Source organism: Copidosoma floridanum, unplaced genomic scaffold (assembly GCF_036245765.1).
Source record: "Copidosoma floridanum isolate Cflo_tuat_1 unplaced genomic scaffold, Cflo_Japanese_pri ptg000007l, whole genome shotgun sequence".
In the NCBI taxonomy this organism is placed as follows: domain Eukaryota; kingdom Metazoa; phylum Arthropoda; class Insecta; order Hymenoptera; family Encyrtidae; genus Copidosoma; species Copidosoma floridanum.
In genome coordinates, this window is record NW_028321884.1 from 4,174,387 (window position 1) to 4,200,098 (window position 25,712).

Sequence of the window (25,712 nt, forward strand, 5' to 3'; positions counted from 1 at the left end):
GCACCCGTGTTAGCGCGTCCGAATTTCGAGCTACCGTTTACGTTGCAAACTGACGCTAGCGATTACGCTCTGGGAGCGGTGTTAACCCAGGAGGGACCAGACGGCGAACACCCCGTCGTTTATGTGAGCCGAGCTTTGATACCTGCCGAGAAAAACTACTCCACGACGGAGAAGGAATGTCTTGCCGTAGTTTGGGCCATTAAAAAGCTGAGACCTTATTTGGAAGGATATGAATTTACCGTGATTACGGATCACAATTCTCTAAAATGGTTGTTTAACCTACCTGAACCGTCTGGGAGAGTGGCCAGGTGGATAATGGAACTGCAGCAGTGGGTTTTCAGGGTAGTCCATCGGAAGGGTGCCCTTAACAAGGTGCCCGATGCACTATCTCGCCTATATGAAGAAGAGGTAGAGGAAAGGGTATCGGCCTGCAGCTTCACCAATATTCAGGATGCTTGGTACACGCGGATGATCAACGAAGTGGTCAGGTTCCCCCTAAAGTATTCAGGATGGAAGGTTGAAGAGGGACAGCTCTATCGGTTTAGAAAAGACCCCTTGTTAGACCCCGTGCTCTTCCGAGAAGAGGGATGGAGGTTGGTAGTACCTAAGGAATATCGAGAACAGGTGTTAGAGGGAGCACACTGTATGCCCTCTGCGGGACACATGGGGATCGAAAAGACGTACGATCGAATCGCGAGGGAGTACTACTGGAAGGGGGTGTATTACGATGTGCGGGACTTTGTGCGGAGCTGCGAAATTTGTCAACGGTATAAGGTATCGCAGGCGGGCGCTCAGGGACTTATGGGGACTAGGATAGTCGAACAGCCTTGGACAGTAGTAGCCGCCGACTGTATGGAGTTTCCTCCCAGCAAAAGTGGATTCAAACATTTGATAGTGTTCCACGACCTGTTCACCAGATGGGTAGAATTGAAGCCACTGCGGAAGGCTGACGGTCGCTCAGTAGCTAGGGCCTTTGAGGAATTGGTACTCTTTCGTTGGGAGACCCCGATATACTTCTTGACAGACAATGGGAAGGAGAAGAGAAGAAAAAAGGAGAAGAAGAAAAGAAGAAGAAAGAATTTTTTTTTTTTTTTTTTTTTTTTTTTTTTTTTTTTTTTTTTTTTTTTTTCTAGAATGATGTTTTAACATACTCTCCAATAGACCCCTCCCTTACTTCTCCTATCCTGGCTTTGCAGTCTTCAACAAATGCTATCATCCTTGGGGTCAGTGCAAAATCTGATGCACTAGCATAAGCAAACCATGCCTCTCCATTCGGCACTCTTGGTTCATCTTCTTCAAATGCTTCTATTGCAGGTAGTTCAAGATCTGGATTTAAAGAAAAAGCTTTAACTAACGTCACGCTGTTAGATAAAGCGTATGCAATGATTGTTGCCATTCGTTTATTAATCAATAAGCTGCCAGAATCAAGTAATCTCGCATTCAATGATCTGGGTGATTGAAGTAGTGATCCTACACAATGTATTATGGTGTAAACATTAGGATTTTTACTCGCTGAATAGAATGTCTTTCTAACTAGTCCCATGTCTGATTGATAAGGGAAATATGAAAACTCGGACATCATGTCCTCTCCTTGCTTCATCATACTGACGCATTCTCTTCCCATCTTTCGGGACCAGACCCAGTCGAGAAATTCCTCTTCACTTTCCAAGCTAACTGTATGAGCGAAATATCCTATAGAAAGGAGCCCCGCACAGTCCTTATGCCTGCTTCCCAGAGTACACACCCTGACATAAGCGTTTGGATGTGCTGGAAAATGGTACATAAACATGTCTATCGCAGCTACCATTTTCATGTAGTCAGGATCTGCTGCCCAGTGTTCATAATTGCCCTTGGCCGGAAAAACCACCAGCTTGTTGGTGAGAAGCTTTATCTGTTCATGTATCTTATCTCGAATCTTCTCCGAGTACTGCTGTATGGAGATCCTTGCCAATCTTGCTGAACACAGGCAGTAGAGGGCCAACCAGTGAAGGTCATCATCCTGGTGTTGTTTGGACTCTATGCCCTCTAGAGTCCCTGGGATAGGTGTAACATTGATTATGGACCATGGATTTATAGTAGATCCAGCTTCTCCAATAACTCGGCCGAAGCTTTCCCATTTCTCTGGGATCTTCGCTGTGACGGTCGCAAAGTACTCATGAAGATATCTCTTAACAAGATGGATGTTTACTGGGTGTCCCTGCATCACTGCCCACTTCAAAGCTCCCATGACACCTGTCTTTGTAAGAGCACTCTGGATATAGGTGGCAGTAGGCTTTTCTCCCGGATGTGCCGTGAACCACTCAGAAGGATATTGACACTGAGGTGTAGCGGACGGCACCTCCATCCTATAAGTCTTTTTGTCATCGATAAAAACATAGCGCTTAGCGTTCTCCATGATAAAACGTATCGGAGGGACTGCAGGCCTGGCACTGGTAGGTTGGTGTTGGCCATTTATAACGTGGATTTTTCCTTCCCCAAGGTGACTTACCGTTGGAGAGAAAATACCGTTATTATTCTCTCTCGTACGTCTCTGCTCGGAAACACTCTCCTTCTTCGCCCCTTCACTGGACCTGTCTCAAAAGGGGATTCGCGTCTGGGCAAATGAACACAAGGCAATGTTGACTTTATTTTTAAAGATTTATTTAAAATAACCACAACCGCTATCTACAATCACTTCTCGTACCTCCTCTCGGTCCCGATGCTATAGCGCAGGCCCTCGATCGCCACCACACGCCAGAGGTGCGCTCGGGCCTTCATCGAGACGCGGAGACGGGCACGTCGTGCCAGCGGGTGTGAGCGAGAGAGAGAGAGAGAGAGAGAGAGGAAGAGAAGGGCGCATGAGGCCGAGAGTGAGTGAGTAGACGCATAGTCGTGGCGTACGGGCGGGACGGATCGAGATCGAGAGCCGGCGTCGGGACGCTGTGAGTTGTAAGGCGTGTTAGTGACCGTCTCAGGTCGCGACGGCAATCCACGCCCGGGACCTATAGGTTACGCCGAGAGTGAGTGTGGGAATGTGTAGGTACGGACAGGCTACCACGCCGAGGGGACCTGATTCCATATCGAGAGTAGTATAAGAGGGGAAGTGGGTGTAAAGGCGCGTGAGCGTGTGTGCGTGTGAGCGTGTGTGCGTGTGAGCGGACTAGCGTGGCTCTCCGAGCGCACCTCTGGCGTGTGGTGGCGATCGAGGGCCTGCGCTATGAGGCTCTTTTACCGTCAAGCTTGAATCAGATGGCGCCAGGGCACGTCGCGGCTGTCATGGCCGTCTCACTCACACAACATTACTTTTCAGTATTGTATGTACATAGGAAATTAAAGTGTGTGGTAAAGCGCAATATTTGAAATTTTGAAATGAATAAGGAAGACAAGAAAGAATATTATGGGAGCTTAAAAGTTTCAGAATTGAAAAAGCTTTTAAAAGGGAAAGGAGCAAGAGTCAGTGAAAGAAAAGCAGAACTCGTGGACAGGTAAGCCATGACTTGGGAGCGGCAAAAATGTTGGTCTCCCAATTGCTTCGAGCCACTTTTTTTTTATCACACTATCAGAAGGAAATTTAAATTTCACTTTCTTATCGCAGAATATTACACTGCACTTCATTTTTCCTACTATCTTTAAACGTAAATGCAAACAAAAATTGTCTGCAAACAACAGCAATCATTTACAAAGGTTATGTCTTCTGCTTTGCTCATTACACAGATAGGCTCACGAACGCAATACACAACTGTAAATTTGACGGTGTGTAAGTATGACAGCCGCGACGTGCCCTGGCGCCATCTGATTCAAGCTTGACGGTAAAAGAGCCTCATAGCATCGGGACCGAGAGGAGGTACGAGAAGTGATTGTAGATAGCGGTTGTGGTTATTTTAAATAAATCTTTAAAAATAAAGTCAACATTGCCTTGTGTTCATTTGCCCAGACGCGAATCCCCTTTTGAGACAGGTCCAGTGAAGGGGCGAAGAAGGAGAGTGTTTCCGAGCAGAGACGTACGAGAGAGAATAATAACGGTATTTTCTCTCCAACGGTAAGTCACCTTGGGGAAGGAAAAATCCACGTTATAGCCTATTAATCTAAGCAGAGGAGACTATAATTGTTGGGAGTGGCGAGTGCGCGTCCACCAGAGGCACCCAAATTACGGTACTTACACGTTATACAAGAGCGTTAACACCGGCCGCTCTATGTTATTATCGCCATCGTCAACTGCAGTTAACCCTCGAAAAGCTCGTTAAATCAACCGATGAGAAATCTTTTATTTTTATTCATACGCGTGTCCGTTTAAAACGTTTCGATGACAAATGTTAACCACATGCAGGAATTCGAGTAAATACGTCCATACACATACACGCGAGCAACCCTGCAACTCCTCCCCCCCCCCCGCGTCTCTCTTATACATACAGTGGGTAACAAATGAAATCGCAAGCTCTGAAATATACCTCGTCGACGGCAAAGACATATATACGTATACCCCCGACTCAATCTGTCCCCCCTGCAAGTATAAAGAAGTTTGAGAGAGAAGGATACCCCCTGCACATATACATACAATCGAATTGTCCTACAGCAGAGATAAGGCTATACGTGGTAGTCGAGTCGTCGTCGGCTATTTCTATTTATATATAAATCGAGGTAGTATACGTGCAGCTGCAGCTCATTCGCTTAAACGTCCTCTCTCTCTCTCTACTGTACATGAGCTGAGTGATTGCGAGTGATTTCGATTGTACGAGCGTCGAGTGAATATATACGCGAAAGGATCTCCCCCATGGGTTTAGTTGGCCGTGCGTTGTCATCTATTGCTTGTATTTGTCATCTCGTTATTATACTTGTATTTAATAGTGCCTCCGTTCGTTCTTTCGATTTTTATAACTATTTTTAAAAATTTCTTAGCTGCTATCGAGCGATTTTAGACAAATGGCTGTTGAGTCAACTCAAACGATCGAATGGCTGAATTAATTTTTTTTAATTTTTATTGTCTTCCCAGCTATGTGTGCGTCGCATGCACGTTGAATATTAATTTTCTGCGCAAAACAATAAAAAAAAAAAAAAAAAGGACAATGACTTAAGAAATAAAAGACGTTTTGGAATCGACCTTGTGACCGAGCTTGTGACTGTATAGGTGCACTTTCCTCGAGCGCGTAATAAATTGCTCGCAAGAGATTCACGGGGTCGGTGTGGCTTCGTACCTGCTCTCAATTAAAGATCTCCGGTGTTGCTGTAAATCCACGATAAAGATCTAAATTTAACATCGCGAGCGAAAAAAAAAAAACGGTGGCCACGCCGCCGTTACAGTTTTATGGGAGCAGCGTCACTTTCAATTATCCGGGTGCACACGCACGCCTTGAGTTACGCGCACCTCTCAAAATGCGCGAGGAATACATTATCTGTACGGGGGGAGGGGGGATTCCCACACGTATACGCTGTCATTTTCAGGGCTTCGATAAAACTTTTCTTCCTTTTTGCCAATTATAGCGAGCAAATTATTTTTGAAAAAAATTACAAGCTTGAGCACGCATACGTATATTTATTTGAAGTTTTTTTTTTTTTTTTTTTTTTTTTTTTAAAAAGATATCAGTAAAATGAAAATTTAGTCAAAAAATCGAACGACATATGGATACTCGCCGAGCTGCTGTCTGTATTCCATATAGAAACGGAGCTCGCGTTTTTTTTTTTTTTTTTCACAAAAATCCGAAACAGAGTTCATAAACGTCTCCTTATCGTATACTTTACGTCTTATTTCGATCCCTCCTTTGCCATGGAAATCAAACAAATAAGCCTCGCCATCGAGACATTCCCATGCGCAAGTGAGAACCGAGGCATAAAAAGCCGGTTTCGCTCGTGACGGTAATTTGTTGTGGCTCCGTTTTGCTTTTATTCTCTCGCAACCGACCCGAAATCCCCCTCCCGATCGATCCTCCACCCACGCGTGGTGGAGTAAATTAAGTCTTTTTTTTTTTTCATTTTTCACGTGGTAGCTTTAAACAACCCAACATATTTTAATTAATGATAAACGCACACGTGGCTTCGGCTTTAAAAAAAAAAAAAAAAATCGGTAAAGATACAGACGCGCTCGGTGGTTTACAAAATAAGCTCGCCGTATCGATGGTTCACCGTACTTCATTTCCATACTTTAGGGGCATCGCTGCTGAAAGTAACACATCACCTGTGTTTGATCACTGAATTATATTTTTCACATTCGTAAAAGTATCTGTGAAATCGGCTTTTTTTTTTTTTTCATTACGTATAATCAAAAACCAAAAGTTACGTACATCGCGTCATTCGTGCGGGCTTAATTAGAATAAACGCTCGAGGCTCGCGCGCAATGTGCCCGGCGTCTCCCACGGGTACTTCATTTGAATAACAATTGTATCTGAGCTGTATATTTTTTTATGGTAGACTCCAAGAGAATATTGCTCCAAAGTTGATGAAAATAATGATAAAGATTCCTGTTTGATCACCTCACTGAAAAGTTTTCATGTGTTCATTACCAAAAAGAGGAGGATACAAAAATATACGGGAAATCGAGATTTGACGAATATGGATACCATGATGGTATTATCTGTCCAAAAATTCGAAAGCCATTGAAATACCAAAGAGCAAACAAACCGGACAAACGCAACGAAAGGAGCAAACGTCAAGCACGGCAGCGCTCGCCGCAGCTAGTATAAGGTATGTATCGTTCTAAATTCCTGTACACTCGGTGGCGTGCGCGAGAGATACGACCTCGAGACTAGAGCGCTCAAACGAGTATAAGCAAGGCAGATAGATGGATGGAAGGAGTAGTAGAGGAAAAGAAGGCATAGCAGCCGAGGTAAAAGAGAGGAGGCGAAATGAAGCTGAGGGAGAGAGGAGAGCAGCACGTAGCACGCTACTAACGGTACGGCTGTGCGGCGCCGTGGTATACCGGTACACCGCACGTTCCCTCACCCCACAAGTTTCTTTAAGTGTGTGTGTGTGTGTGTGTGCACGTCGCGAGATTCTACCCCCCTTTTGTCCCGCTAATGCGCTCCCAGAGGATACCTAACACGGATCCCCGACTCCTTCCTCCAGTGTATAGTTCTGGCGGGTTCTGTGCTCCCTTAGCCCAAAGGAGAACCCGAAAGCCCCAAAAATCCGCGATTCTCTATCATATATTATTATATTCCATCGAGTTTGACGCCAGTATTTTAAAAGTAGATTTCAATTTTAATTCTCTGGAAGCAAAAAAAAAGAGAATCAATCAATCAATCAATCACCTCTTCTATACATACCCCATAAACCTACTTAAGCCGATAAAAGTGTATTATTGTACGTACATTAGTGAGCAATAAAAAAAAAAAAAAAAAAAAAAAAAAAAAAGTCTCCAGACGATAGGTTGATGATACAGCTTCGGCGACTTGTTACGGCGATCGTGAGTCTTAAAACCTACTTCTCGGGCTCATTTTCCGCGAGCCTCGTCTTACACGGTATTAGGCAACACACAACACCCGGCTATCTCCTCTTTGGCTGAATTGCCCAGTTATATACTATATACGGGCACTGCTTACTTATCCGGGAAAAATGTTAAAATTATATCCCGTATATATACAAGTAGTAATACCCCCTTCGAAGTAAAATTTGAAACGCGATGCTTCCTCTCCTGCTTGTATGTATATAATGCGCCAACAACCTCATTGTACTTTGCTCCGTAGCGCCTTGTACTCTTGCCTCGTTTACGAGCAATCGTCCCTGAATCTTGTTTTGCCAAAGTAACGGTAGGATACGCTATAAACCACCGCTGCCGGAGAAGTGGTACCATATAATATATACGCTTTCACGTGGCAGCAGCTGCAGCTGTTTAGGTCGCAAAATCAGTGGATTATTCCCATTAGTTTCCAATATCCCATATTATCCACTCCGAGACGCACAAGGGGTTACTGGAATCGAGAAAACAAAAGAATTCTTTTGAAAAAACCTTTGCTGATTATGTTTCATCTGTTGAAGTAAAAATTATCCTTATCCACCAATAAAGTTTTGAATTTATCAATTAAAAATTAACAACAAAAAAAAAAAGAAGAAAAGCTTAGTTTGATCTCATTGTGTTGTTTTTGTATAGTATATTGTATACGTATCGTACATCACCACCACAATATTTGTAAAGCGAACAGCATCGGCATCCGTGTAAAAGAATCCTCTTCAAAGTTCCGCCAAGTGTACACCGTTTGTCTGTCTCGTCCATTATCCCACCACAGAGAGAGAGAAAAAAAAACAGTTCGCTCGCACTCACAGCTCTCGGTAACTGTGCATTTCTTAATTATAAAACGGAAAGGCCTGCAAGTGTAAGTGGGTACACAAAAGCAGCTATTACGAGGGAAGGAGATCGAGACAGGCGTATACGTCTTCTATTTATTTTCCGGCACGTATACGTAGCTACCGTGCGCAGGTTTGGTTTTCCCGGCGTTCGTCCGATGTTCGCGCGATTCGCCGGGAGTATCGGCGGATCTTAATTGAATTTTTCCTCTTACCGCTCTCGCATTGGCTCCCTGGATCTCTTAATAAGCGGCTTTTCCATCGGACTCTGCTTCTATGCGCGTAACTATACATGTACGTGTACAGATACATCGGGATAGAGACAACGCGGTGTGTTGAGTGTTTTTCACTCGACGGTGGGATGGTGTGGATTTTCCAAGTGTTACTTTTGAAATATTGAAACAGATTGAGACTACATTGATCTTTCGATCAAAACTCGAATAATGAGACCGGCAAATGTATGCAAATGGATGCTCATAGAACGTTTTCATCATAAAGTTTGTACAAAAATGTTTTTATGAATTGAAAATCTAAAATGAATAAAATTGTAATTCAGTGACCGTAATTTTAATAATACAAGTCAAGACAATAATGACCTGCTTAAATATTTAATGTGTATCATTATTTTTCCTTTACTGATTTTGTTTTTTATACGTCGTTTCTTAACACCTTTAAAATAATAACACAATTGAACCCTTGCGCTCCTAATTTGCTGGCTGCAAAATGTCTCATCGTTAAAAATGTCATTCAGCAGAAACAAAGAGGTGAAAAACAAACAAAAGATCTGGAAAATAATTCTTAGAAACAATTGAGGGTGCGCGAGAATATTATCACCACAGTGAAAATTATCTTTTTAATCGAGGCTTATTTCCAAAGGAGTAAAGCGTGTGTACTGTGCACACAACTAAATTAAAAAGAAAGGAGGCACAGGCTTTTTTCTTCACAATTGGATGAAAACATGTTTCGAAATCCTTTGGTGTAGGTGATAATTGTGCCTCATGTAAGCGATCAGTAAAAGTAGTCCCAGCTAATCGATAACGTCACTGAAGATTTCATACGGAAAAAGATTTTTCTATCTCTATATCATTATGGATAGCAAAGACGCGCAAAAGCAACACCTGTAATGACAGCGAAGGAAGCATTTACCACGATGAAGAACAAATTCAATTAATACGGGACAGAAGCTCAACAACGTAAATGGTAACCCTAGTAAAGGCAAGATCCAAGCACGTGCACGAGACCTTGAACAAAAACACCGTTCATTGTGTAACTTGCCGGGGATGAAAAGTAGCAACCTCCACCGAGAGCAAAAACAACTCGAGAGACAATGCGGAATCGGCGGTACATCTCTCGACTGAGCCAACGCGCGCTGAAAACTTTTCTCGCTCTCCCACGACACACTTTGCGATGAATTCGCGCTCCCAATGCGTTATACCGCAACGAGGACGCTTAATGGAGCAATTACAATACTTACGAACGCGAGTGTGCTTTCGCGGTGCAAAACGTGTCCACCGCGGATAGCGCGTATGAGTGTGGATGTCGGGGGTCGCGGTGGAACATGAATTACGACGATTATTACGCGCCACAGCAAATGGATTGGTTTTTCATCCAACTCCCGGGGGCTGTTGATTCACGCCGAGACGGAAAATTGATTGAGCGCAAAGTAAACTTGATACTTTCGCGAAAAGCTCTCGCTCGTTCTGGAGAATCAATTTGCTCGATTTAATTCGATAATGCCAAATATAATATACATCCCTATGGTGGCGAAAAGTTATTATGTATGGCTGATGTATTGAATGGATACACGGTGTGCTTATAATGGAAAGGGTGAGGTGGATGTAATTCACCGCAACGCGTTGGACCCGGGAAATTGAGAAAAATTATACATACATTTCTATCGGTTAGGGTAGCCGAAATTCGTAAAAGCTCGTGGGGGAGGGAAAAAAAGCTGCTGCCCCGCCATCTCTCATGCTCGTCGCAATCGAGGCGTGCGTCGACAACGAAGAGAACTTCCAAAAGCCCTTGCTGAGTTGTCGACGAGAGCCCACGTATATCGACGGCTCGACAAAGTTTAATGACGCGAGACGAACGAGTTTCCATTTGGACTGTCGTCGGGTGTCTCGTAAAATGTTCTCACCTATACACTACGATCGATCGTTTGGAAATTTGATTTGTTGCATCGAATCAGGTCTTTTATTTATAACTTTTTATCCTGTATATTATCAATACTATATAATTCAATAGCGAATACAATTACTCAATGATACTTTGACGCTTATGTTTTGGAGTGTCAAATATTGACAAAGTAGGATTTTTTTTTTGGAAGCCCCTTCGTGGGAACTGAAGAGAATTTCCTGAGCGAAACCCGACCCTGACATATCAAGTAACCACATAGTTTAATGAAAACTCTCGAGAGGGAAAGAAAAAAAAAAAAAAAAAAAAATTGATGCCTGTGCATTACGCTAAAGCCACGGAAAATGAACTGGTGAACTGCTCGGCTGAAACGAGACAGAGAGCAAATGTTAAAACAAACAAAAGAGGCGACGGAGAGTTCATTGTGGGTACACCACGTGTGTGCACGTACACGAAGAGAAGTTAATTCTCTCTCCCGTGTTGATACGGAAGGCGGTAGGGGGTGGAAATGTATTTATAGATCACCAGCGTTTCCTTTTCGTCTTTTCCCTCGTGCTCTTTCGCTTCGTGTGTATGTGTAGGAATCGTTGTGTGGCACTGTGCTCCGGTTGGTGGGTGATTAATGACCGTCCAAAAATTCTTTCGAGTTGAAAAAGCGTCGCATTTGCCACCACCTCGAACCACACGGAAATACTTAATTTGCATTATACGGTATCAGCAACACGTGCCATCTTCCACTCCAATAGCGAGTAAACGAAAAACTCCCAGCGTTAATTAAAAGAGGCACAATTTCGTGCTTTAATTGCCCGTACATGCCCTAGATCGCATGATTATGTGTGTGCGTGCGGAGTGACTAGAAAAGAAAAGCTTGAATATGTTTGCGGGAGCTAGTTTGTTTATCGAAGGAGCCGTGGAGGTCGGGGCGTTTCGGGTCCCCAATCGGAAGTCGTCAGACTCGTCTTCATCAAGCCAACTGCGGGTATATATACATACATATGCTGGAAGCACTTGTGTGTGGGTACACGTTTTTATACGAGCCAATGAGTTATGGAGCTTGGTTGGACCAATACGATGTGTCTTGGTGACAACGAGAGATATTAGGTTGAGTTCGTGTGCCATTTTTTCACGCATCATTTAACGAGAAAAACAAAAAATTTAACAAAATGTTTCTCTGTTTCATCGATACTGTATAGTCTTGAAAATTAAAATTATCAAAATTAAAAACAGGTAGTGCTCCGCGAGAGTGTAGTTCGATAGAAAAAAAATATACAACAGCGTAACACGTGTCGTAGCGCTCACTTAATCGTAATAATTGTTATGATTATCACTTTGACAACACCACACGAGGCGTTACTTCCTGCGTGACTTTATTCGTATACACACGTGCCACTGTTCATTATATGAATGCGACAAAACGTATGTTTAGCAAGTCTCACGACTCATCGTTTGAGGAAATAGAGACCGCGAGAACTTGATAAAAAAAAAAAAAAAAAAAAAAAAAAAAACATGTGATACAAAAGTCTCGTCTATAGAATTATTATTTTTCCAACTAAATTGACGCTCGAACCTTGAAAAAACAAGACTTTATTGAAAAAAAAATGAAAAAAAAATTGAATTGCAAATCATGGCCATTAATTGCAACACAGTATTGAGGACGCATGCGATTAAAATATATATAAATTTCCCAATGAAATGGAAACTTTGGTGGCAAAAACAATAATGACGCAATAACATTCACGTATAGTGTTGAACACAAGAATGTATACATCGAAATGAAAAATGATAATATTATTACGAAAAATGCAAAGCCTCTTGTTTCAAAGTATAAAATATCTCGCTTCTTTCGATTACTTAACGAGCAAAGCGATCTTTAATTTTCGAAAAGCCCGTAAATCAACCCCACGACTCTCCTCGGACGTATATACACACGTAAGTAACTCGGTAGCTGCAGCACGGTCGAGGGCAAAAGTAAATCCACACACACACACACACACCCATACAAAAAAAACTGTGGCAGGGGGAAGGGGAGAAAAAGAAATAAGGCACCAGCCGCAGGAGCGACGAAAGTGCAATTAGACTCCCACACACGATCATCTGCTGATGCTCCGCGCTATACATACACACACACACATGTCCATGCAGGGATGGATTATTATCGCTTCCGGTGGAGCATACGGTGCTGAGCGGCAGCACTAGCTACACTTACGTACACACGTATTGGTAATGGAGTTCAAAGCGAGGCCATAATATGCACGGAAGCTGCGCAAATAATATCCATGGAAATTACAACCTCCCGAGAGATCCATAATATAGGTGCGCGAGAACTTAATAGCGACGAGGTATCACTCCGTTGTGTATATACACGCAAACCAGTATACGCGTGTATATATGTACGTATTGTAGTGCGGAAAAAATTTACCGCCTTTCGCCAACGAGTAAATATGCAGTATATACATGTATTGTATACCTGTACACGCGTGCACGGCTCGCAATTGAATGTATGCGCTCTAATGGTTCGGCGATAAGCTGTACCATTGATATCGCTGAGGTGGTAAATAACCGTGTGCCGTATTGTATCGATTTGTTTCGGTATTCATCGAAGAAAATACGTCGAGGAAATATTTGGACCGTTTTTTTTTTTTTTTTTTTTTTTCTTCTTTCCCAAACAAAGAGGAATTTAAAAATCAAATCAAAATATTTTTTCCATCATACGTACTTCCTGCATCTCGCGGGGGCTCGTATATCTGATGGAGCGCACGTATTGTGTGTACACACACACGAGAGCGCGGCGCTCGATCTGACTTCGCGGAGAGCGGGCCATTAAATCTTTTGGCGTGTGTACCTTTGAAAAGGCGATTATAAAGAAGAAGGAAAAAAAAAAAAAACCGGGAGCGCGTATAGAGGCGGTGTTAAATGAAAGAGAGAAATAAAAGGTACCACTTGTAGATATCCCCTATGCGATTGCGACACGTTTACGGGAGAGTGTAGTATGGGTGCTACTAATGTACCTACGAAGCGTATTAAATTATCAAAACTGGTTCCCCGCGAGGTATATACGTACCGTATATTTTTAAAGATATGTCCTCGAAACGAGAGCCGTCCTTTTCCCCCAGCTCGTCCGCGTGCATAATTCACGCATTGAACGTATCTGATTTTTGTCAAGTTGAGAAAAGAGTTTGCCATTTGTGTGATTGCAATATACGATAACGTTCTCTCTTCTATTCCGCGCGTGATAATTCATACACAAATATTTTCGTAGCAGCACCGGGTACCCCTCGCATTGTATATTATTTTGCGCGTGGAAAACACGTTTGTGCGTTACATACACCTTGGGGTGTAACCGCGAAGGATATAGGATTTTACGACTTTCGTTGGAAGACAAATCTCTCGCGGAATTTACGCCAACACCATCATGTGTTGCGAAATAATAATTTTCCCAAGTTCCGTTGATTACTGAGTTACGCACCTTTACTCGATCAAATGAAGACCAAAGTTGCCGATCGAACAAATAGTGCTGTACTATGGATTAGCCTCGCATCTTGTCCGGAAGACAAATAATGTAAAAAAAAAAAAAAAAAAAAAAAATGCCATGACTCTAACCGAGTACCCCTTACCCGAGGAAGGAAAAAAAATGTCTTCATAACAATACAACGTAATAACCCGAGCTAGCTGAACACATGCTACGTCTGTAAGAGTATAAGTGTACCCGCGGAAAAGAATGCCACGAGGCTCCCGCGCGCTCATTTCTTCGCGTCTATCCATTTTCTCGCGGCTCGATGGCATTTCCCACCTCCGCAATGGCGTTTCCTTTGAATGCGATGCAGCCCAACAACACCAAGAAAGACAGAGTCCCGTATCTCCTATATTTTTCATTCGCTTGTGATGCTTTTCCACTCCTGCACGCGTGTGCGATATGAGCACAGCCATGTACACACATTTTCTTCTTCTTTCGACACACATCCGGCCCCCGCGCGTCCTTATACATCACACATCCTACCTCTCTTATGGTGAGTATATATAGTAGTTCACCTCGGCACCTTGCGCTGCTTTCTGTGCAAGTATGGCTCGTCGTTGGGGGCACCAAAGTGTATAGAACAATGCACGCGCACAAGGAGCACAAGTGCTCGACACGAGAGCACCGGCGTCTGGCTTGCCGATAAATTGTTCCGGTTGCGTGTGGATGACAAATTTTCGAGGATAGATATGTGGTTTGATTTTTTTTTTTTTTTTCATCTAAGAATAATGTGTCACTTACAGGGTTAATTTTACCATCGGTTTTGAAAGAGTTTTGTGACGAACCTATGAAGATGAAAAAAAAAAAAAAAAAAAAAAAAAAAAAATCAACTTTTGTTCTCGTTTGCAATGCAATCACGGGTTGTTTTATCGATGCAGTTCAATTTATCTCGGCTCCACCGAGCAAGATAAATAGCCAGAAAACCCTTTCAATTTATAGACGCGATAAATCAATCCGTGCCCCCCGTCATAGACGACATCATCCGTCTTATTTTCCGTATCGGCGATTCACCTGCCCGCACCGCACGCGTCCGCGTATAACTCGTCCTTCGCTCCACATTCCTTTCAACAAAGAAGGAGGTACCGAGGATTTTTTTTTTTCCCCTCTATACTCACAGGATCCCCCATCCCCCTCCTCTACCCCCTTTTTTAGGCTCGACAGGAGTGCCTTGTGTACTTTTGACGGGAAAAAACGATTAACCACCTGTAAACCTATAGAACAAAAGTCTCCGACGCGATGCGAGGGTGGTCCGAGAGACCTTTACCCGATGGATTTATGAATGTGCATACGTCATCTATGTACACTACGCTACTATCTCGTATACGATTTTTACTGCCTCGGTGACTGGAATTTCTCACCAACTTGACACTTGGAAACAATGTGCATCGTATTTATAACTTTTATATTTACAAAAAAAAAAAAAAAAATCTCAATGTACGTATCGTATACATGTGGTACTTGGTTACATCTTACTTTCCCACGTGCAAAAAAAACAGTGTTTTGCGTGGTGCCAAGAAAAAAATATTAACCGGGCAAACATGAACCTTTCTTCAATGTTCATCTCATCAGTTTTCGATCAAGTTGGTGGACCATTTTTACTGCATTTCACACATATTAATTTATGTGGTGGCAATCAGAAAGGTATACCAGTGATCGAGTATGTACACGCGCTCTCAAGTATTGCAAGGAAGTAAAAAAGGGGTGTATAAATATGTAAGCTTTTAAGGACTTTGGTGAAAGTGCTTCCTTTGCCGAAGTAGGAGGAGGAGGAGGTTTAGCCAAATCGATCGCAATGATATTACATTTTTCATCGGGCGATTGAATGGCGAGCGGCGAAAGGGAATCGCTTTCAATTTCGCCTGGCCAGCTTATACAAGTGAATCACAAATTCACTAACCCCCGCATCTAGCTGTAGCTCTGAGAAACGAGGGAGAAAATATACAATCGAAAAAACAAAAAAAGTGTCAATTACACTTGTGCGTCGATTCAATTATCAAAGTACAAAAGCCCTCGTTGCGAGTATCCCATAGCACAACCGATTGGCCCATCGAGTACCCAGATACGGCAAGTATTCGCGGGGGAGAGGGTGAAACGGCACTCGGGCGTTATCTCTCACTCGCAAAGAGTTGGAACAATCATCGACGAAGCGAACAAAGTACCAACATATGCATGGAATATGGAGGAAAAAAGAAAAGACTCGCACACACGTATAAGGTATACACGCGGGAGAGGCGATAGTCCGGCACTTCCTTCTTCCTCCTCCTTCGCTTCGAGATGTATATACGCACACCTATAGGGAGGAGATACTCGTTACACGAGGGCTGGCTAGCTTGTCTTTTCACTTTTTGGTTTTGGTTTTCTGTTTCTAATCTCGTGTACACACATGGCGCGGTGTCCAGTTACCTCGCGCGTTGCCAAGTGCCAGCCGATATAAATCCCTCTTGGGGAGAGGGAAGAAAAAAAAAACGTATTCTTTTCGATGTTTGCTACAAAAAGGCCAAAAGGAAACCTGAGGAGGTCAATTAAAAATCCCTTGAAAAAGTTGGAGCACCGTATACTCGAGTGCATACGAAAAGAGGGAAGAACCTCTCGTCACGATTTTCCACTCTGCACCGAAAGAGGAAAGAGAGGGAAAAAAAAAAAAAAAAGAGATTTACATGGGTATAGACGCCGCGATCAATGCCCTCGAAGAGCTTCGGTGTTTAATTAGAATAAGCTCTACGGTGGTATACGATGCCTACAGTCCGCGAAGAAGAAAGCAACACGCGATCGGCCACCGGTACGAGGATGTACACTGTCCTCCTCTTCACCCAACACACCTATACACTATTATACGCGTGACCCTGTACCAAACATTTGTTTGTAGATTTCCCAAATATATAATAGAGTTACGGACACCGAGGGTAAATTTACGCGTCATTTTTACCCATAGCCGCTTTTTCTCTTTGTCTTGATAGCAAGGGCACGAAGAAGAGGCGCAGCTCTCGGTCGGCCCTGGTCATAAATAAAAAAGTAACGCGGGCACGTCGGCGTTATTCTCTCGCGGACCATGCTATCCCCTTTTTGTTCCGCCTCTCCTTCTTACTTCCCTCCCTATGTTCCGCGCGCGACATTCACCATGTAGCCGTGCACGGGCGTGAAAAGCTTATGCGAAGCGGGAACGTATACTATGCACAACACACAGCAACCCCAACGTCGCCGAATGACCATTGCCTCGTGATTTATTCAGGGTTATCGTCCCCCGGCATCTCTCTCCCTCTCCCCATCTCGCTCTTTCTTTTCTAGCGCATACGAGTGCGGGGGAGTATTTTTCACGGCGAGCTGCCGGGGCTGGTGAAAATGATGCCCCCTCGCGAGCGTGTAATGCATATTGTACCGATGCGCCGGTTCGTCAAGACACCGGTGAGTGTTCAATTTATCTCAAAGTGCAAACAATATATGTGTTGAGAGGTCACTTATTGCAATTGTAATTCGGATACGGTTGAAAGATTTTTGTTCCCGTGAGGCGACAGTATAGGTATGCAATAACACCCGTATAGCAAACAGACCCCGGCGTCGTGACTAGGAATTTTAATCCAATTAGACTAGATTTCATCGCGATCGCCGGAAGGGAGCAGCATCGTTAGCATATAGCAGCAGTACTAAAGAGAGAGAGAGAGTCTAAAATTAACCCGCGCTTCGGCATGACGATTCAACCAGTTTCCAATGGGGGCTTTGCTTGGTGTCCGTGCGCGCGTTGTATGTACATGTTATACATTGGGTACATCTTATATATACGCATTACCGATGCCCCCACAGCTAGGGCAGACCGAGATAATAATAATGTTAGAATATTGTAATAATGATAACGAGGGAGAAAATGTGGAGGGACGCGGGCCGCGTTAGGGTGGCGCCGGCCATTATCTCGGATACTTAATTGCGCGTGTATCGGAAGCCGGCAATTCGCTTGTTCGACACAATCCCCCCCCCCTACATCCTCGCGACCGGTTCTCTCTCTCTCTCTCTCTCTCGCGCCTCTACCTGGTACGTACACACTCGCTTTTGCTTGCTCTTGTTTTTCGTTTTTTTCACTCTCCACTTAGCCATTACGGTTTTATTCATCCTAGAAGAGCGTACACATATAGATACTCGACTTTTTTCACGAGCTTGGAATGTTACATAGATTACACACTGGTGCGGGTATGACGCGATGGGATTTGTTATTTTCGGTACATTGGAGGTAAAACGTCGAGGAAGCCTATATCGATTTGGAAGTGAAAGTTGAAAGCTCCGATTGGGCGCCGATAAGCCTCGATCGCTAAGATGGACAATTGGTATTCAAATTTGTCTCGAAGCTCGGAGAGTCGAAATTACTCTCTGATTCTGCTCGTTAAGTATTAAAATGAGCCCCGGGGAAAATTTCCATTCCAAAAAAAGTTAAATTGAAAGCCTAAAACAAGAATAGTTGAAGCGATAAAGTTAAACGTGTATCGCTGTATGCAAATTGTACACACAATGTATCGCCTTGGAGAGGGGGGGGGACTAAAAAAAGTGTACGAGGGAAGGGAGGAAAAAAAAACATCACGTGTAAGAGCGTCACCTCCTATCGCGTGGGTATTTTCCTCCTCCTTTCGTATTTTTTTTATTTGAAGCGCCTTTACGGCCTCCTCCTTTTCTCTTACAAATCGATACCTTTTCTATTTCCGTACCCTCGCCCGTACACCCAGAGCACCAAAGCCGCAAATTTAGCGCCCGCTTTACCTCGAGTGTGTCTTTCCCCGGAGCCGAGGGAAGAGATTGCGTTTATATAGGCGGATTCGATGGAAAAAGATACGAGATGCGTGCGTATGGAGAATAGCTTTTGTAAAACCAAGAAGGGGGTTCCCCATTCCCTGGCTATTCGCGTTTGTAAGACGCGCGCGATATCGCCTACAATACTACACGTATACGCGCGTCTATTTTTAGCCGCGATAAAAATACGTGTACTCGCGTTCCGGAATTTTTTTTTTCCCCCCATCAAAAATAGCCCGCAAGAAAAGTATCGCGTATCCTTCCAGAGTCCTTCGTCCATCCGCGCTTTCGTTTTTTTCTCGCATCCGTCAATTAACCAGATTAGAGCCTTTTCCCCTTCGCTCTCTTATCAGCGAGTGCGCGTTTGGCTCGTTCGTTCTCGATTCGCGTGTGGACTCGTTTAGCTCCAGCCTCTCTTTTTTGCCGCGCAAGTGTGTACACCAGGAAGCGCGAAATTGCTCTCCCCCCCTCTTTCGACTTGTCAACTTCCGCGATCGCGTTGTATACGCTTCCTCCCCGAGCTTCGTTTCATTTCATTTTTCCGCTGTGTATATATTAAGTATATACACGAGAGCGGCGTAAGTACACGAGTTTTCTCGCTTTGCGCTTTTTGCGCGGCTACTGCGACCAAAGGATGAGCGCGATGGCTAATGATGTTTGTCGTTGACGTCTATTGCATTGTACGACTGGCAGGGTGTTAAATTTAGGTGATCTGATTTTTATTGTTTTTTTTTTGTTTTTTTTTTTTTTTTTTTTTTTTTTTTAGGATAACGATACCCAAATGAGACATGGTTGGTCTGTTAGTTATCACTTGACAAAAGCAGGGCCTGTGCGCAAGGGTTGCTCAGTCGCATGGATGTAAGTCTAGTAACTTTAAAGCTCGAGAGGTTCGAAACTTCATTAGTTCGAGTACATTGTTATTCAGATATGTCTCGTGTGTACACTATCGACTGAAGTATGGAACCCAATGAAAAGAATGACTATAAGATACCCAGTAAGCAGAAAAAATAATAATTGCCAAATTTAGTCGGTATTTTGTCTATTTTTGTCATTTAAAAGTCAGGATGTTATTTCAAACATGTATGTGGATAAGTACCAAGAATCTTTTTTTTTTCATGCAATGTTATTTCATCTTGTTCTAAGCAAAAACAGATTTTTCACTGTTTTTACACCTGGAGACATAACTTTTATCAATACCATATTTAAGTTCCATACGATGAAAATTACTCGTTGTTTGAAATAAAAACAAACATAATGTGGTACCCCTGTAAACTGAACAATGTTATTTAAGTAATGAAAGTACAAACGTTCATTGGTTGCCGTCCGACAACAACCTCCATTTACGTATACTTCAAAACAGCGAAAATTCGATATACTCTACAGATGCAAGAGCGCGGTCGTACCTACTTTGGAGAGAATATACGTATCCGTAATGTGGAGGGCGAAGCGCATACGCATTTATTTTCGAGTAATTAGGGTACGCATGAGCGTGTACTCGTGGAAAACAGAGAGCACGCTCCTGTGTGGCCCTCCTCCACTTTGCACGGAGCACGTAAATTTATTTTTAGTTCTTGCGGCTTGTCTGACGACGCTGCTTTCCTGGTGAGGCAACAGTTTTGGAAATTCATGCCACCAGGGACCAATTAACTTTGTATATATCGTACCAAAAGTGTGGGACAAAACTAGGGTAATATAACACGTTGTCATCGTATCCGTGGAAAATTGAAATTTAAGGAATGTACGCGACAAGCTGTTACCGAATCGCGCGTTTAGCATAAAAACTGGTCCCTCCGACGTGTAAGGTATACACAGCTATATAGGTATATGACATCGCGTCAAAATGTACGCACAATTTTCCCAACTATTATTTTATGGCACATTCGACGGACCAACTCTTATTTCCCTGTGTACCACCGATCCAAAGTGTCAAACAAACAACTCTGCGAGCTCGTATAAATCCCGGTGTTCCCAAATAAAAGAGAGACAAACCCCGCGCCGTGGAGCCATAACTCAAACACGCGAGCGACCGAGCGAGAGAATGAGGAGGGAACGCGGTGGCTGAAAAATGAGTTTGGAGCGGTGAAAGAAAAAAAAAAAAAAAAAACGAGACATAGACGACAGAAAACGCCAATGAATTTTCAAGAGATCAAGAGAGAGAGCTGCTGAATTCGTTCAAGGCCAGCGGGAGCCGAGATACCATTTATGAATTAAACATTCATATTCATCTGTACCGAGGGCGTTCGTCTCTTCTGTCAATCGCTTTTCTTCTCTCTTTCGATCTTGTTTTTTATGTTCAAACGGCTCCGCCCCAACGGTATAATATACACATGCCGTACAGGCTCCTTCCTTCCTATACATGTGTGTGCGCGAGCGCGTAAATCATAGCGCCGAGTCGTCGAGCATCCGTATTGACGAATTTGCATATATTAATCGAATTTTTTTTTTTTTTTTCATCATCATTTTTATGTGGATGTATTGGTGATGTTGTACCGGATACCAAAGTACGTAATGCCACAATCGATGCTTTTTTTTTACATACCAATGCTACTACCTTGAGGGAGAATATTTTGAAACTATATGGAATATTGTGGGGGTTGAAAAATAGAAATCAACTCAAAATTCAATTTCCTGCTTTTGGAGAATCAAAACCTTTGAATAAAAAAAAGGCACAAACGAGCTAATCGATCAGCGAAACGCCTCCGCGATACATGTATGCAATCGCGCAATTAAATTACGAACCCTTTGCTGAAAAACGTAGCTTTTTATAAAAGAAATAGATTTCCGCGGGTATATACCTGCACACTCGAGAGACAAATTGCCCTTGGGGCATTCGATTGCCAACCACCCCCCGTATATCCGTCAAATGGCGCCTGCTCCTAATTACTCCGCATGCTAATGTGCAAAAGTGGCTTTTTCATGCCAGGGGTGGAGTTTAATGTCCCGTAAATTCAATTTCGAAGAGTCTACCGGTTTAAAATTGCAAAATGACATTTTTGGCCATCAATTACCCCTCCAAATTCAAACCTTATACAACTGGTGCACGAGAGAAATAAAACAAAGATAAAAATTGCATGCGCATAAATGAATGACAGTACTCCAAAGTTTCCTCACAAAAAAAAAAACCAAAGCTAGCGGTTACAACAGTGTATTTTCGTGGCTACGGAGTACCGTTCGGGTTGTACACCTCTGCTCTCTTTCTCTGTCCGTACGTAAGTACATATAATACATGAATCAAAGGAGCAGAGAAAACTCTCTCTTCCGATCTGTTGTGATGATGGTATATAATTGAGCTGGTGCGCCGATCGTAAGGCAAAAAGTTTCTGGTACATCGCTTCGGAAAATTGCGGTAGCTGCGCATCATCGCGAGCATCGTTATCCCCGTTTCTCTCATTACCCGCTCTTTCGCGCGCCTTTTAGCGCGTTATGCACTTCATAGGTATATATATATACACACACACAATGCACTTACACCCCAAAGGTACATTTTTATACCCATAGAAGCCGGGTAATTTGCTTCTTCTTCTCGCGCTCCTATACCATCTGTATGTATATTTAAAAATTAGCTCGATGACCCGTCGCTCATGTATTAGATATTATTAAACTTTTCGCGTGATGTATTCCTACCTCTTGGTGTAACACCCGTGTTTTTCCTCCTCCTCCTCCTGGTGTAATATCAATTTCGTCATCGTTTTCTACGCGGATGTTGGCCAACACTATAGGTATACGGCATGTGTACACCAACGCGCGACCTTGTCTCTGCCATCAGGTAACACAGTTGCGCTAATACCTATATATGTACGACCAGCCGACACGGAGGAAGATCAGAGACGCATTTATTCACAATTGGCCGAAAATGGTCGGATGGGCGCATAAACGAGGCCAAGCCGATCACAATTTTTTCAAACACATGGTATAACGACAATCGACTATGTTGAGCTGGAATTCAACCGTCGACTGTTGCGATAGAGTCGGTGTGTATGTTATACGAAACAAATACCTATACACGCGGCTTCGCAAATTGTTCCAGCGGCTTTTGGCTCGCCGAGATGATAATCATTTGAATTGGTTCGCGTGATTTTGCCGGGCTCGCGTTTCGCAATGTGTTATACACATAAACCCCTACTCGCTCGAAGAAACAAATGCACGGATTCAATCGCGCGTGGAAAAAAAAAGTACGGGTCGTCGCGAATAAAAATTATTTTTCGAGCCACGTATACCTGACATTCGCAAAAATGTCTAATTTCCCGTGGTACATGCGGGGGGGAGGGGGGTAAAAAAACAAAATATGCGGTTCCGAAAACGAGTATGTCCACGCGCATATGGTGTATGGGACACGAAATTGCGCAAGAAAATGTTTCCCGCGTACAAAAGAAACGTGCCCCGAGAGCCCGTGTATATACGATATAATGAAACCGCGCGCGTGTCGCGGCAGGAGACACACCCTTCAACAACCATAATCCAAACTCCTTTCATTTTTCGTGCCGGCCCACATACCGCGTCGCTGCTCCCGTGCGTGTATAATAGTTGCACACACTGCCCACGCACACGCGTAAGCACTAGAGTACGGATGTATTATTATATACAGTTCGGAGTTTCCCCTTAACACGCCGGTGGCTGCGTGTGACTTTTACCCTCTCGATTGCGCCGCAGCCCCTATATACGATCGCGTTGATTATGGTGGATCGTCGAGGAACCCTGTCGCTTGTATCTGCTTGATTTTATTACTCCGGCATACCGACACCCTCCGGGGTTAGCTTTAATTAAATTTTAGTTACTCGTGAGCCTGACTTTTACGACCGTCAGAGAGCCCAATGTACCGAAAAGTGCATGTAAGAAGAAGAACAACGGACGCGTAGGAAGAATGAGAAAAAAAAAAGGTGGGCGTCGCTGTTGCCTTATTGATCTGATCCCTCTCTTTTCGTCGTCTCCTTGCATCATCGTCTGTCCCTCGGTGCGAGGACGTAACTGTACCATCTTCAGGGCACAGGGGGAGGGTCTATATATGGATAAAAGGGGGAGCCCTCGGAATTCCCTTTCGAGTAAAATAGCTCGAGCGCACGCGACCCGAGTCGAGTGCCCCCCTCCTTATGGAGCTCGATTGCCATTGGTATGTCAAATGTTTTTTTTTTTTTTTTTTTTTTTTTTTCTTTTTTCCTCGCAAAGCTTCCACTCGCAGTTTTTATGACGCGGTTGCAATACGAACTCATATAGTATCAGTTTATCGAACGTATGCTATTTCTTGGCAAGAAATTAATCACCATCATCACGTATGTGCGAAAATATTGTTTTCCCAACTCCTTGCAATTATTCGGCCAAACGTATGAAAAAACTTCCCTCCAGAGGGTCGTGTATGTACGTATACCTACACGAGCGAGCCACGAAATCACGAAAGAAAATAAAACGAGCAGCAGCCGCAAGGAGGACAATGCAACCCGGAAAAAGTCGAGAGAGCAAAGAGAGTCTGTGAGAGAGGGGGAAGAAAAGCCGGAGGGCTTGTTTTTTCGAGTCTGCGTCTCGAGTCGGCCGGAGCGCCCGCAAACGAGATCAGCGAAAAGTTCGGGATGAAAAGGAGCTCGATTGCCACCATGTGTGTGTATAGACGCGGGTGGTTTTGGCCATCCGATTGATCAGCGATGCAAAAACTTGGGCTTGCACTTACATTTATACATCGGAACGAAATCAGGCGCGCAATGTTTGGCCTTTCGACGATTTCGGTGATGGAAAACGGCATCCTTTAGATATATATATGTATATATATACCTCGTTATGTATATGTATGCGCGCACGAAAAAAAGGAGCGTCTCCGAAATAGAATCGAATCGTGTCACGCGCCGAGCCGTAAATTGTACGCGATGGAACACCGGAAGGGAGATTAAAAGCTCACGCCTGGGGGGTATTCTAAAAAAAAAAAAAAAAAGAAAATAAAAAGAGTATACTATTCCACGTCTCGGATGTATTTTTAATTAGTTGTATTCAAAATACCGAAAAAAGAGAGACTCGACTCACTTGGCCAAGCAGCATATCTGCACCGTCAGAAAGGAAGGGGGATGAAAATTCGTGAAAAGAATACGCGCACGAGAATCGGAAAACTTCTTTGAACCGGAGTAAAAGTACAGTTGTGGTCGTAGTGCGAGTAAATCTGGAGTTTACCGGACAGAGAAGGAAAAAAAGGGCCAGGAAGAAACTTTGAAACGAAAGATAGGGAGGGGGAGGGGGGAGACCGAGCTGCGATATGTATAAGAAAGTTTTTGGGAGCCACTTGATTTTTCCACTGCCCTCCCATGTATACAGGTACTCCCCCTTTTTATATTTTACAACGCAGCCCCTGCGAGAGTAAAGAATCCACGTGAGAATTTCTGCACGAGTGTCGGGTACCATTGTATTATAGCTGTTTGTTTCTCGGCTCTACGGAATTCGTCCCTTATTTGCAAGGTTTTATTGTCCAGCCACACTATTCGGCTCTCACGTATACAAACGATTTCATTTATATGATCCTCCGTTTACATTATTCCTCTCTTTTGTACTCTTGTTTTTTTTTTTTCCATGTACGACTGTCCCCGAGCAGGAGTGCCTTGATAAAATATATTTTCATCTTACAGCGAAAATTATACTTCTCTTTTTAAACACCGTAAAATCCATTTTGAATCGCAGTCGTATACACTCGTTTTATTCCATCCTACTTTTTCTAAAAATATACTTGCTACGGATGTGCACTATTTGCTCTGGTGATACACTTGCTGTTATTCTTATTGTTCTTTCAAAAATAATAAAATAAAATATATTCTTAAAAACGTGGCCATAAAGTGCAAAACTGTATAGTATATATATACGTGTATCGCGAGCAGCATCGAGCGGCTCTTAAGAAGAGAAGATAGCAAAGAGCGGCGCAGCAGCTGCAGACACCAAAAGTCCATGTACTTACCTATATTCATATACGTTTCGATGTTCTCTTTTGTGTGTCGGCGCGGCAAGTGAGATGCCACAATGCTGCAACTTTGTTTTTGCTACGCTCTGTATATACGCATCAGTATACAGGTATACA

At 43.4% G+C, this 25,712-nt stretch overlaps 2 protein-coding genes across 8 annotated transcripts in view; both read right to left on the bottom strand.

Annotated features, from left to right (window-relative positions):
- The window catches only part of Prosap (SH3 and multiple ankyrin repeat domains prosap), a 170,643-nt gene that overhangs the window by 138,028 nt on the left and 6,903 nt on the right, over positions 1-25,712 (bottom strand). The window lies entirely within an intron of this gene.
- On the bottom strand, positions 1,130-2,395 carry LOC149375337 (uncharacterized). The gene has a single exon (XM_089588859.1). It carries the CDS (start codon positions 2,393-2,395, stop codon positions 1,130-1,132), a length of 1,266 nt encoding a protein of 421 aa, XP_089444985.1.